Consider the following 14,917-nt stretch of genomic DNA (forward strand, 5'->3'; position numbering starts at 1 on the left):
CAAAATTGAACGAGGGAAGAAAGTAACTTAATGTACAGCTACTGTGAAGAAGTGTTGAAAAACTTAAACATTAGTTTGATTATCCAAATCGTGCGGAAAAGAGTTTGATGATCGATTTGGTTTATATTTCTGCGAGTAAGCAGAATGACTTTCCGAGGGTCGAGCTGCTAATTGGAAAGAAATTTGGAAAAAAATTCTAAAGATTTGTTTGTTCTGGTTCTGGGTTTAGAACGAAAAAGGTGGTTTTTAATGAAGTGATGACGTGACGATTTCAAAATATATGTGCACGGATGGAATCATCACCCAATGTTAGCAGAAAGCTTATGTGTTTTCCATGAAGTGTGAGGGAAAGGGGCGGCTTTAAAGCGGTACACTATTCCCTGTTGTAATTCTCGTCTTACGAGCTGCCTGGCAGAAGGATAGATAGAATTGTTGTTGGAATGGATCGGTTGCTGCGATTGACAATAATTTTATAGAAAACAACGGAAGTGCGGTATAGTCGTTTCAAATCTAAAATTCACAAAACATCGGAAGTGCGGTAGTTATAAGAAATTAGTATTAATGAAAATATTCAGTAGCAACCCAATTCAAGATTACCAGTACCAGGAAGAACTGGGAGATAACAACGGCGGAAACCTAACATCTTTTGATGAACTTTGGTGAGATCGTTTCTTTGTGAAAATATATGCTTTTACATAATTATGTTTTATTTTTGCTGGTTGCAAAACATGTTTTTTAGTAGTTCAATTATTAGATTGTGTGAATTATTTTTTTTATAAATGCTAAATTCTTTAAAAAAACCTTTCGAGTTCTAAACAGGACCCGAAAGGTTTTATGTTTTTTAATGTTTCCCGTTTCCCTTTTTATTTTCAAGAGCGAGTAAAGGCGCTTTATCCTTGGTCGATGGCCAGAAATGATTGTACATTGAAATTCAAAACAGTTGTACGAAGAATAATAATTCTTAGAATTTTTAAATCATTATATTTATAACATCCCATTCTGTAAGATGTCTCTATTCTCAAGATTTTGAGATTTCTATGTACAAAATAAGTCATTTCCAGCCACTGACGAATGGTCCTTGCGATTGGTGGAGCTACTTTACATAGCGCATAGTCATCATCATCATCATGATCATCAAGGAGCATTTTTCTTAGCATGCTTCCAACGATATTGCCCATTTGAAACGTATGGTACTGGTGGTCCACGTTTCTTCCTGTTCCTGTGTTCCAGATATCTCTGCGTTCTCTGCTCCATGGTAGGCCCAACCACTTTATGTTTTTGATAATTTTAATATTTTTATGTTGAAATGATTGAAAGCATGAATAAAGACAAGATGAACAATAATTAGCTTTTATTGTTCTTTGGGACTCAGACATAAGTTCTGGCTGTGGAAGTATGATTAGTGATTAGTGATTAGTGACACTACGACAAAATTGAACGAGGTTGGATTCCAGAAAGATAAGTAAGAAGTGGCAGATTGTGTGTCGAAGCTTTGCTGCCAGAAAATTAGGCTGGCGTCAAGAGAACGCGAAAATAGCAGGCCGTTTGGACCGGACAATTAGCCCGCTGGATCATTTGGTGAGTAAAGTTAAAAAAAATTCCATTCTTTTTGACAATATTAACTAAAGTATCCCAACAAAAATCTTTGAATTTTTTTTTTGAATCGTTGAGGATCGAAATCGCGAAAAAGAAGCTTTCACGAGAGTGAAACAAAATAATCACAACATGTAGTCCAAGTCCATTACAGTTAACACATCCCTTATGCCGAACGGTAGACAATGTGCAACTCGAAACCCCATACACCCAACCTTCGGATAGTGGTCATATCACCTATTGTCTTACAACTTCGATTCTCTCGTGGTGCTAGCTGGGGTGCGAGCAACCTTGGCGGAGATGGGGTACCCAACCCCGGTGAATGCTTTGGTCTCATGCAGACTGAGTTAGAAGGCTTCGTACGCGTCTGTTCTCCATGTCAGGGGCGGCATGCGGAGTGCAACAACGTCCTGGTGGTGTTCGGGATCCAAAACAGCAACATCACGACGGTCCTCCTGCGAGATAGAGGGTTTACCTGCGGGCCTTGCGAGTCCGTGGCACACAAGCAACGATGGAAATCAAAGACCCACGCACACTTGGAACATGGAACTGCCGATCTCTAAATTTTGAAGAGCCGGAAATTCGACATCGTAGCGCTGCAGGAGGTATGCTGGAAGGGCTCCAAGGTACGAAAATACTCGTATGGTTGTGCCATCTACCTAAGCTGCAGCAACACACACGAATTTGGAACAGCTTTTATAGTGATGGGAATGATGCAAAAGCATGTGATCGAGTGGTGGCCAATCGATCCACGAATGTGCCGGTTGAGGATCAAGAGCCGCTTCTCCAACATCAGTATCATCAACGTGCACAGCCCTCACCTAGGAAGTATCTGTGACTACAAAGACGAATTCTACGCGCAGCTAGAGCGTGAATACGATCGCTGCCCAAAACATGATATCAAGACCGTCATCGGGGATTTGAACGCTCAGGTCAACCGGGAATTCAAACCGACAATTGGAAGTTTCAGTGCGCACCAGCTGACCCACGAAAGCGGCCTCAGACTAATAGATTTCGCCGCCTCCAAACGAATGGCCGTACGTAGTACCTTTTTCCAGCACCGCCTCACACACAAATACACCTGGAGATCACCGTACCAAACGCAATCACAGGTCGACCACGTTTTGATAGGCAGCCGGCACCACTATCTGGTGATGGTGAAGATGCGCCCAAAACTCTCCGTAGTGAACAACATACGAAAGCGACACCCGCCTCGGTTAAATATCGCACGACTAAAGCAACCTGAGTTGGCGGCAGACTACGCGCAATCGCTCGAAGCAGCGCTGCCGGCAGAGGGCGAGCTTGACGAAACCTCTCTCGAGGACTGTTGGGATACCATCAAGACATCCATCAATGGTGCTGCGGAGAACGTCATCGGGCATGTGGAACGAACTCGACGGAACGACTGGTTCTTTATGAGTTTATGAGAGTGATGGACGAAGGAGGCACCCGTCGAAATGTGGAAAATCGCCGACAGCGGAAGAGGCAGCGGGTCCGAATTTTCCAGGAGAAAAAGCGCCGCCTAGAGGAGGAGGAGCTGGAGCAGCTCCATCGTTCCCAAGAAACACGAAAATTCTCTCATCAACTCAACGCATCCCCCCTTCGTACCGCAAGCCGAAATGTGCCGGGATAAGGACGGGGGCATCCTGACGGACAATCGTAAGGTGATCAAAAGGTGGAAGCAGCACTTCGATGAACACCTGAACGGCGCACATGCAGAAGATCAAGACGGTGGGGGAAGGTATATCGCCGGCGTCGCCAACGACGTAGAGGAGCCACTCCCAACGATAAGTGAGGTTAAGGAAGCCATTCGCTAGCTGAATAGCAAAAAGTCGACTGGGAAGGATGGCATCGCAGCTGAACGCATCAAAATGGGCCCGGACAAGTTGGCCGATTGCCTACACCGGTTGATGGACAGAACAGCTACCGGAGGAGTGAAAGGAGGGTGTAATATACCCTATCTGTAAGAAGGGCGACAAATTGGACTGTGAGAACTACCAAGCGATCACTGTCCTAAATGTCGCCTACAAAGTGTTGTCCCGAATCTTACTCCGCCGCCTAACGCCACAAGCAAACAGATTCGTGGGAAATCACTAGACCGGTTTCATGGAGGGACGGTCAACAACGGACCAGATCTTCACATTACGGCAAATCCTGTAAAAATGCCGTGAACACCAAGTCCCCACGCATCATCTATTCATCGACTTCAAAGCCGCTCAGACAATGACACCAGCCGTGAGATCCGGCGGCGAATTATCAGCGGAAGTCGTGCCTACTATGGACTCCACAAGTAGAAGTGTAACCTGTATATGACGCTCATTAGACCGGTTGTCCTCTACGGGCACGAGACATGGATATTGTTCGGAGAGGACCTGCGTACACTCGGAGTATTCGAGCGGCGAGTGTTAAGAACCATCTTTTGCGGCCTGCAGTAGAACGGAGTATGAAGGCGAAGGATGAACCACGAACTCGCGCGATTATACGACGAACTCTGTATCCAGAAGAGGGTTAAGGCTGGCCATATACGCAACACGCAGGACATGTTGCGAGAATGCCGGAAGACCTTTCTGCAAAACAGGTGTTCGCTACGAATCCGGTAGGAACGAGACGGGCAAAGGCGCAACGAGCGAGGTGGTTAGACCAAGTGGAGCGTGATCTGGGGAATGTGGGATGTCCGAGAAATTGTAGAACGGTTGCTATGGACCGAGTGAATTTTAGGAATTATGTTCGTCAAGTTATGTCGTGAGACGAAATACAACGAAAAAAAATAACATCCCGTACTGGAAAAAGGGCTCGGAATCCAAAGATCCTTCGACCATAATTGCATATTCTCCTCCAGCCAGGTTTGGGCCCGTTTCGAGGTATGCCATATATGGGCTCGATCTATAGTTGGAAAACAACATTCTTGAGTTCACCGAAGTTTGCCGGAATCCGCGGAAGCACCTGATTCTTCAAAATGTCCATGCAGACTTCAGTACTAACTTTTACCACTGACCACACTGACATCCCAAGCAACCAGAATTCCCTTAAAAAAAGTTCCATAGAAGCTTAATCAGCTCTCGTTTGTGTCTGAAGAGAATGCTAATCAGCCCAAAATTTAAGTTCTTAAAGCTACTTTCAAGTTCGTTTAGGTGGCTGTAGAGAACGCTATTCAGCTTCTAAGAGAATATCAAGAAACTTCTACGCGCCGAAAAAAAAATCCGATTGACAGATTGCTCTGACATTCAGATGTCAGATTGCTAGGTTGCCGGTCTATCATGGTCTATCTCATTGATTTTAATTTTATTGTTTTGATTACAAAAGCTGCTTACGCCTGTATAGAGAATTGAACCGCTGCTCTCTCGGTTGCAATGAAACTCACCAGCCTCTCGACCAATCCAGCAATATAAATCATAACAAAAATTCGCATCATCGAAAATTTTATTCAAATATCTTAACATTTATAAGAAAATTCGAAAAAATCTTTAATTCCATTTGTAAATATCAGTACAGATATAAACAAAACAAATACCATGACATGAAATTGACAGAAATTTTCGACATGTCGCTTAAAATTCCCATATAGGTTCTTAAAAACACCTTCAAATATCTTAATGGTGCGCTTTAGAATGCTACGCGAACGTTATCGACCTTCTTGAAAAACATTTTTGACATGTCGCTTAGATTTCCCATATAGGTTCTTTAAAACACATTCAAGTATCTTAATGGTGCGTTTTGGAATGTTACGCGAACGTTATCGACCTTCTTGAAAGAAGTTCAATTAAAAGCGCTTAGAAGTTCCGTTATCAATTGTTTAACCTTTCAAAGAACGATGGAAGTTCCTGAGTAACTTTTACGCGACAAGAGTCACCTAAAGCACTGACCATACTGACTGGACACTCGATTTCGTTTTCTGGATAGTTTTTCCAACAGTACGCAATGTCGATTCCAGAGTGCGCATCGATCGATTTGAAGAAATGCTATCCCAGTTAGGAAATGCCACCCAACTTTAAAAATAAAACACGCAATTTCTACGATAAAATCGGACTAAACAGGACCATTTTTCCTACAGGGGATTTTTTGTCAAATTTTTCAGGTTCGCCACCTGCCGTCGGTATTGCGAACCTGCAAAATCTACCAACAAAAAAAATAGACAGAAAATGGTTGAATTTTTGTTCTAAGTGTCATGTCAGTGTGGTCAGTGATGTCAGTGAGTCAAAATTGTAGAAGTTATAGGCCTTTATCTCCTCCTATCTAATACTGCAAGAAAGCAAGAGCAGAAACTTCAAACGCGTTTTTCTCGAAAGCACATTTTTGAAGTCCGTGGACATCGTCATTTGAAAACTACTTATCCGATTCTTTTCAAATTTGGAACATATTTTCTACATATAAAATAACAGACCCCAACGTTTTTCTTTTTTGATTTTTTTACTTTGGGGAGATGTTAGAGGTGAAAAATGGCGGATTTTAAGTGAAAAATCGTAGTTTTTACTTCAAAGAGCCAAAAAAATTTCATAAAAATATTTTTAAGTTAAATAAAAACGTTGGGGTTCAGAAAAACATCTATTAAAAATATTTTGCTCTGATTTTTTGACTTCAGATGATTCTGTGCTGAGATACAGTGTCCACCGCAAATTCTGTTTTCTAAAAGGCATCCTCGAAAGTGTTCCGTCACCGGCTCATTTTTCAATATTTTTCTACGAAAAAATTACTGAATGTTCTTTTAACAATGCTTTGTATAATGCAAAAAAATTGAATACATTTGTTTGAACGATAGCTCTAGAAAAAAATCGTGAAAATGGTGTTTTTTTATACCCGTTAGACCCTACCCCCCCCCCCCCCCCTTAAGTAAAAACGCGACTTTTGGTTGCTTGGGATGACACTTAGAACAAAAATTCAACCATTTTCTGTCTAATTTTTTGTTGTCAGATTTTGCAGGTTCGCAATACCGACGTCAGGTGGCGAACCTAAAAAAAATTGACAAAAAATGCCCTGTAGGAAAAATAGTCCTGTTTAGCCCGGTTTTGTCGTAGAAATTGTGTGTTTTATTTTTAAAGCTGGGTGGCATTTCCTATTTGGGAAACAATTTCTTCAAATCGATCGATGCGCACTCTGGAATCGCATTGCGTACTGTTGGAAAAATTATCCAGAAAACGAAATCGAGTGTCCAGTCAGTATGGTCAGTGCTTTTACTTCAGCTTCAGCTCACCGCACCCTGTCTCGATATTTCAGAGCTCACTGCCCCCCTAAGAGTATTTTCGAACAAATTTGTAACAAAATTGGCAGTTCAACGCCTCCCAGGGAGCGAAAGAGACCACTTTGAAATTCACTGATTTAAATCATCTTCGACCAATCGTTTCATGGAAGAATTCGAAATATTCGCTTCCTTAGCCAGCCTCTGGATTATTCTTACTAGCTTCACTTTTGTCTTGACCAATTTTACCACTTTTACCGTGCACGATGACCGTGCCCTTTACTACCCAGCTTCCGTGGACATGGGGCATTGAGGAGAAAGCGTTTCATGCAGTTAACAGTCGCTAGATGGTGTGCGGTATAGGATTTAGATACAAGGTGGATTAGATATATATCTGGTATAATTACGAGGACGCAGCCACTATACAAGACATCACACATGCTATCTCACTTACAGCCAACCGGTGGTGCCGGTGAAAGTATCAAATGCATCGCGCGTCATTGTACATTGGACCGTAAGGGAGAACACTTGTGCCTGTGTCAGGTGAGCACGCGAAACCAGCTGTGGACCATCGGGCGATTCCTGGATGCAGAACTCTGAACACGCACAATGGCGATCCTTCCAGGTTCTGGCCATTATGGCCAGAAATTCCGGAATCGCCTGGTGGTTCGCAATCAACCAAAGTATGAGTGGAATAAAACATATTGTGCCGAACAGTGAGAAAAACGAAATAAGTGAAAAAATCAAAATGGTGTTTTCAGATAACGGGTTTTGAAGCTTCATACTACGAATGTGTCCACAATGCAGATTTCATGTTTGAGAAACAGCGCTGTTACCTAGAAGTCGAGTGATTTTATTGAAGGTGAGTTTTACGGGATTATCTAGAATTGTTGTTTGGTGAAGCGAGAATGATGAGAGGCGCATGGAGGCTTGGCGACTCAGCACAACTTGCGAGACCGAGATGCTACCTTTCTGCGGCTTAGCACAGCACGCAAATACGACATGGTCGATGACATTTGCTTGATTGCGGCTTTGCACAGCTTGCTGGAACGAGAGGATGAATGAAGTTGACCTATCGCGGCTTGGCACAGCTAGCTTCAAACACGATGGTTTCTGATATTATCTTGTTGCGGCTTTGCACAGCTTGCAGGAATGAGAAAGAGATCGATGTTTTTTTGTTACTGCGGCTTGGCACAGCTTGCTAGAGCGAGATGGTAGATGTTGTTCACTTGTTGCGGCTTTGCACAGCTTGCAGGAATGAGAAAGAGATTATGTGTTTTCTATTGCGGCTTAGCACAGCTTGCAAGAATGCGATGGCAACTAATTTTGCTTTTTTTCCGGCGGATTGCGGCTTCGCACAGCTTGCAAGAATTGAAGAAAGGGTGATTTTTCCTGTTGCGTCTTAGCACAGCTCGCTTGAACGAGATGGCATCTGATTTTGGCTTGTTTCGACTTGGAGCCACTTTCTAATGGATTGCAGCCTCTTCTGTTTCATTTTCTGCGGCTTAGCATAGTTTCCAATGGATCGAATCATATATCTACTGTTGCCAACAAGATTCATGAGGATCCCTACTCATCATCTAGCCAAAGTCACGAAACGTCAGAAATGAAATGATTAACATTAGTATTCATTTCTGGCACAATCAAAAGGTGCATTTAATAGTTTAAAGTATCAAAATCTATTTGTTGTGGAATAATACTATAAGGAGACATAATGTAAGTTTATAAATCAATTTATACAAAAACTGGAATTATAATAAACCACTGTTTTACAGCTTTGAGCTTACTGCAACAGAAAAATATGTATGCGAGTTTGCTACGAAGACCCCGAAAAATAGTATCCACAACATCTACATAGATGCCGGCTTCGATGATTGCTTGTTGGATGCATTGCAGGACTGGCCATGAAAAGTTTCATATGAGCATCTTTGATAATCTCTTGCAGCTTGGTTCAAATGACTAGTTTAGTCAAAATTGACGTAACACAATGCAGTTTTACTACACAGACAGTCGTTGATAAGTGAAACGTTATTCATGATTTAGTTGATGATACTCAGAGAGTTAAATTTTCTAGAATGGTGTCCTCTTGACTTAACTGACTGACAAAAAAAGAAAATGAGAAAAATAAGAAAGTACGACGGACTGTAATCTGTTCGTGGGTATCTGGAAGGACAGCTCCGTAAAGTGTGTGGTTCTATAGGGATTCAGAAATTTATTGGTTGTACGATGAGAGTTTGAACAGTTGAATTCAATGAACTGATAACTGCATTGAAATATCAAAGTCCTAGAAGAACCAGTGAAAGGGTTGCACCATTTTGTTTGACTACTACGGGAATGGAAAAGAAATGTCAATGATAACATTCAACGAAGAAACGACGACCAACATGGATTGCGGAAGATGTGGCTTCTGTCCATCTTTTTAGAAATGTCAATTTTAAGTCCATTAAGTTGTAGTCCTATCTTTTTCGAAGATTGCATATTGGCTTAAAGGTTTTGAGAATCTTGGGAAATGAAGTGAACGATGGAATGGAATCGATTGGAAAAGTAATTGATGAGTAAACTGAAAAAAAAATAACAGGTAGCCTTTAAATCAATCACTTGAAAAACTATATAGAATCGTCAGTGGCATCATAGGTATAAATAATACGTGAGACAGAATCTATCGTGATCAAAGTCGGCTGGGTTAAGTGCAGATCAAGTGCACTAGGATGAGCGAAAATAATAACACCTTACTGCTTTTTTTGTTATCTACGATTCTAAACTTAAAATGAAAAAAAATGCTGATCATTCTAAACCGAATAACTTTTCACGACAATTTAACTATTTGCTGTTCAAACCTACTTATAATAATTTTCCTTATGATTTCCGCGGCAGCGACTGCGAATCTCTTCAAAGAGAACTTGCAATATTGTGCGTCAAACTCGAATCAAGAAAATTTCTAACCGTGATTAAAGGTCAACAGGTCAGTTCAACTATAAATTGAATTATCAGAATAGATTTGTTTTACTATCTGTCTTAAAATAAAACTATTTTAAAAATATTTGTATTCGTTTAAAGCTAACACTAGTAGTGAGCTAGAAGTTCAAATAAGACGAATATTGAAGTCTTATATCAATTCTGGGTTGTTGAGATACAGACGTATGAATAGAAATATTTGTATTTGTGTTTGATAGTTGTATCATGTTGAGCAAGCAAAATTTGAGACAAAGACTCATGTGTTCCATTTCAATAAAATTTTGATGTTCACCAATGTAACCAAACAACTATAGGATGATTTTTATAATTTTGAAGAAACACAAAAATTAGCATAGCTTGTTCAAGAAAGTTGTTGAAACTTTTATTTGCGAACCCACAATCCTAAGGTACTCATTATTAGTCCAATCTAGAGAGTTTTCAAAATTAGAAAAAAGAGACATTGGTAAAAGCGAACAGAAAAAGCAAAAGCATAAAATTTCGTACACCTTTGTTCATGAAATTAAAAAAGATTTTAGGGTTATTCTGGGGATTGATATGATAATTCAGCGAATAGTAAGCTGCGTTGATCTTATTATTTTCGACTTTTTTTTTTCAAAATACCGTCCCTTTTAATCCTACCTCGGTAACGACGTTGTGGCATTATTTTCGTTCTTTTCTTTTTCCCGGAGAAGAAGGGGGATGTGCGGTATAGGATTTAGATACAAGGTGGATTAGATATATATCTGGTATAATTACGAGGACGCAGCCACTATACAAGACATCACACATGCTATCTCACTTACAGCCAACCGGTGGTGCCGGTGAAAGTATCAAATGCATCGCGCGTCATTGTACATTGGACCGTAAGGGAGAACACTTGTGCCTGTGTCAGGTGAGCACGCGAAACCAGCTGTGGACCATCGGGCGATTCCTGGATGCAGAACTCTGAACACGCACAGATGGCATGCTACAGCCGCCGCAATTTAATTGGACGATTTTTGGGCGAGAGGAAAGCTGGTCGATATCTCGATTACGTACATATATCTTGCCGTTATAGCGTTTACTGTTCTACTGCATTGCTTACGTTAATTAACTGATAAAGGTTAGAGCTAATACGTCCATAAAAGAATGTCCTCGAGATATGGACTGCTTTCTTCCTGTATCTCGGGAATGTTTCTTCCTGTATCTCGGGAGTATCTTATCTTATCTAAAAGTTTTCCTGTAATTCGGTAACTCATGGATGCGAGCAGAAGTGTCTGCAAAAAACCATCTTAATTTTTTTGCAAATTTTTGTTCGTTAGAAAATATTAACTTTTTCAAAGAATTCTGAAGAAAATTCGGCAAACAATATTTTATACCTGGCATCGCTGATGGAAGGTAAACAAACGAACCTTTTCTCTTCTTTCGAGTTTCAAGGCGAATGTCAAAAATGGTAAACTTTGATAGGGTTGCGTGGTGGCAATCGCGACCCTGTTCTCATCATAGCCACTAATCAGTCCGAATACCTACCTCGCACCAAATTATTACGTGTAACTATTGCGTACATGAGTTCACTAGGCGAAAATCTCATAAGTTGAAAAACAAAAGATTGAAACATACGTATCAAGAAATTTGATTAACTAAAAAAGATGGCAAAACGTTAAAGGCTACCACTAAGTTTTAAACGAAAAGTGAAGTACGGTACCCTATTGCCAAGTCTCTTGGAAAGTTTCATAAAGTCACAGAAGTGTTTTCTTTAGGAAGTACATAATTTTGAAGTTCAAATCTCAAGTTTAAAATCTTTTTGCTAAACATATGCCACTAAACGAAATCTGTCGACAATAGGTCGCTTTGTGTTGTGTGATAGATAGTAAACAAAGAATCTTCGCTGGAACCCGGAAGTAGGAAGCAATGCGCAAAACATGGGTCAAACGGGACAACATCTACTACAAGCCGTTCTACAAGCAAAAGCTGAAGATGACCTTGCTCGGGGTGCTGCTCATGGCGATTGTCTTCTTCGGCTACCAGCTGTTCTACATCAGTCAGTTGCAAACGGCATCGGGAGTGGATGGTAGTGGCCGCGATCCATCCCTCGAAGACACCCGATACCCGAGAAATCCTAACCCACCACCACGTATTAATGACAATCGTGTTAATTCGATAGGAAGCCAACCGGCGGAGGAGGAATCCCCGGCTGCGGCCAACGTGCGGGATGCCGGAGGAGGTGCTGGAGATGACACGGTGCTGAACGGGAGCAGCCGGAGCGTCCGGGGACCCTCTCAGGATCAGCGCTACGTTTACGTCGAACGGGTCGGCAGCTACGAGAAGAAAATTCTGAGGTAAATCAAACTTGACCTTGATTTTAATCAATCTGGTTGAACCTCTAAACTCTCTCCCCACAGAGGAATCAGGTTACGAGACTTGGATCAATATTCGGAGCGACCTGGCACCCAGTTCCGTTGTCAGATGGCCCCGAATCGTGTCATCGACTGGGACCGGGTGAACGACGATTACTGCGACTGCCCGGAGGACGGTAGCGACGAGCCCAGTACCAATGCGTGTGCCCAGGGTCGATTCTACTGTCGGTTCCAGAAAAGACATCACACCGGACGGGGCAGCTACACCTCGATTCCGAGCGCCTGGACTAATGATGGCGTTTGCGACTGTTGCGATGGTTCGGACGAGTGGTTGACCGGTAGTGGCGGTGCCATCGTTTGCCGGAACCGTTGCCAGGAAATGTATCCCTACTGAGTCCCGACTGAGGAGGACTAGAACTGATGATCGTTAAGTAGAGCTTTTTACTATCTATCTAGTTGAATCTGGGGCCCATTTATGGTGGAATAAACGGGCTGCGAGATTGGTAACTCCGGGTAAGGTGTGCGTGTGCAAGAGCACCTTGAATGAAAGCGCGTGAGTGCTGATGGATGTTATGAAATAAATTATTCTAGGCTTTTAACGGCGTTCGGTTACATTGCAAACGATGACTGCCTGGATGCTGTATTTTTTTTTCTAGAAGCTAAGTGAAACTTTCCATATTTAACACGCTCTTAAGTCAAGAGTCGACGGTGGAAACTTTGTAAATGGATAATAGGATAGAAGCGCTAGGTTTTTAATTAGTACCAGCTATCGAGCACTAGTTTAAAACGAATGAATGATGTGAAACCATAATATACAGTAGAAGAATACTATCGAAAGTCACTGTGTAACAAGATAACTGGATAAGGAATATTAACTTTGGTATACACGAATTCATGCGAGCTTCGCAACGCCTTTTGAATAAGTTTTGTGGACACTGGATGTTGATATGGTCTCAGATGTGCTTAACTGGGTTAACTGCTTTTTCGAGTTCCTTTTTGTATACAATATTTGTTTACAGAGTTCTTGACTGTACGGTCAATTTTGACTACATCATCGTTTTTTGGTTATTTATAAAAATTTAAAGTCAAATCTTATAAAATTTGCATTTTTTAAATGAAGAATTTTTCTAATTCTGTGAAACATTTAATGTTAAATGCCTTCAATTTCAATAATTAATAAAACTAAATGGGTGTACGGTAAATTTAGTGACTAATTATACTTTCATGTAAGTTTATAACGGCTTCCTCGATTCCGAAATATGGTATTCGTAGTGCTCTTACCCTTCATTATTTCTTAAGATACCATCGATCTGTTCAATCTGAACAAAAGTAAAGGCTTTCTTTCAAAGAAAATGGAAAACAAACTTGTTTGACTCAAACATGAAAATTCGTTCCGATATATTTAATGCATCTGAAATTTTCACTTCTACATTTTTTCCGGTTTCTATTTTAAAGATTTTTTTTCCTTAGCTGAATGTGTTGTGTTGTATCTCTAGATTCAAAATCTGACTTTTTTCATTGCTGTTTTTGCTTCCGAAAAATCCAAACGCTTCTTCGTCGTCGCTACCAATCGTTCGCCAAAAAAGCTAGACAAAATTCAAGAAAAAGATGCGTTTGCTTGCGTTTAAAAACTATAAAGATCTTTAGAATTTATCAGTTTGAAACCAGCAATATCTCTTGTTGCAACTACCTACAATCTTTTGCCTTCGAGCTTTAATTTTCCTGTAAAGTTAGCCAAAAATACATTTGTTTTGTGATCTCAAAAGTTTGACACTGGACCTAAACTTTCATCTCGTTCTAAACATTTTCTTTCGTTTTTTTTTGCACCATGGCTTTCACTCCAAACATCTCCGAAATACTTTGCCTGTCATATTATTTTCACACAGGTAGTTTAGCTTACAAATCTAGAACCACAAATAAACCCTCTCTTGAATTGCTCCGGCCGTATCCGAACAAAACACGGATAGCTAGCTGCTTGGAATACCCTCTCTATCTCTCATCCTCTGGAGGTTATATTATTTGCTTTCCTTTTGTTTTTTAATTTCATTCCGTAGAGTAGTCCCAAATCCTAGTAGCAGTACACAAATAAAAACTAAAAAATCTGATTTATTATACGATTATCGCGATTTCTCTGCCTAGAACTAATGCGAAGAAACAAAATGGCATGATGTTTCGCTGCGCTTGTAAACCGCGTTTGCGCTTAGAACTATGATCCGGACGAGTTTTTTTTTTTAACGGGGATTAAGTTTAAATAAATTTTGAGGTCGATCGTCTAAACACGACGACGGAGATCTAAACGTTAGGGTTAAAATTTTTACTGTGCAATTTAAGGGCTATAAAGAATAGATTTTTCTCCCCAAAACATCTAAATGTAAAGAGAAATTGTGATTGCTTCAACCTTTAAATTCACAACCATTATTGAGATTAATAGGATAAATGGGAACCGAAAAACAGTTTTGAAAATCGACAGAACCATATAATTCTAGCGGTTGTGGTTCAAGCGAGAAAAATAAACTCTGTACATACTCTGATGGGATATAAAAGGGAGGGTATCTATATGGAAATGGAATACTATGAACTTTTTTTTCCTTGTAATAATCAAACCGGGTTTAGACTAAACTTTGACTGATCGATGAACATTCACACTACCAGCCAAATGTGTGCGTTAGCGCCAGGTGATTTGCATGCCAAGGACGCTAGAGCTAGCAAGTTTTTGTTTTAAAAAAAATTGGCCTACGGTATGCCATAAGAAGTTGAACTCAGTCTGGATTTGCCGTAGGCTTTCGTGATGATTTTACAATTTTTAACCAAAAATGGACCGGGTTGGTAATATTTTTTTAAAAACAATTTTGATGAAATA

General features: G+C 40.6%; 2 protein-coding genes across 3 annotated transcripts in view; one reads left to right on the forward strand and one right to left on the reverse strand.

Moving 5' to 3' along the window:
* Positions 1–11,163: 11,163 nt before the first annotated feature.
* On the forward strand, positions 11,164–12,656 carry LOC129756672 (uncharacterized). Of its 2 annotated transcripts, XM_055753614.1 has the most exons (3): positions 11,164–11,741; positions 11,865–12,039; positions 12,103–12,656. In XM_055753614.1, exons 1-3 carry the CDS (start codon positions 11,612–11,614, stop codon positions 12,449–12,451), a joined length of 654 nt encoding a protein of 217 aa, XP_055609589.1. In that variant the 5' UTR covers positions 11,164–11,611; the 3' UTR covers positions 12,452–12,656. The 2 variants fall into 2 exon arrangements, with proteins under 2 accessions (XP_055609589.1, XP_055609579.1); XM_055753604.1 differs by having other exon boundaries at positions 11,170–12,039.
* A 766-nt stretch (positions 12,657–13,422) lies between these two features.
* Positions 13,423–14,917, reverse strand: part of LOC129755351 (mitochondrial protein C2orf69 homolog) — a 118,571-nt gene continuing 117,076 nt past the window's right edge. The window contains exon 5 of the mRNA XM_055751797.1: positions 13,423–14,917. This exon is cut by the window's right edge and continues 917 nt beyond it. The gene's annotated coding sequence lies outside the window, so the exon portion shown is untranslated.

This window comes from Uranotaenia lowii, chromosome 1 (assembly GCF_029784155.1).
Source record: "Uranotaenia lowii strain MFRU-FL chromosome 1, ASM2978415v1, whole genome shotgun sequence".
NCBI classification, from domain to species: domain Eukaryota; kingdom Metazoa; phylum Arthropoda; class Insecta; order Diptera; family Culicidae; genus Uranotaenia; species Uranotaenia lowii.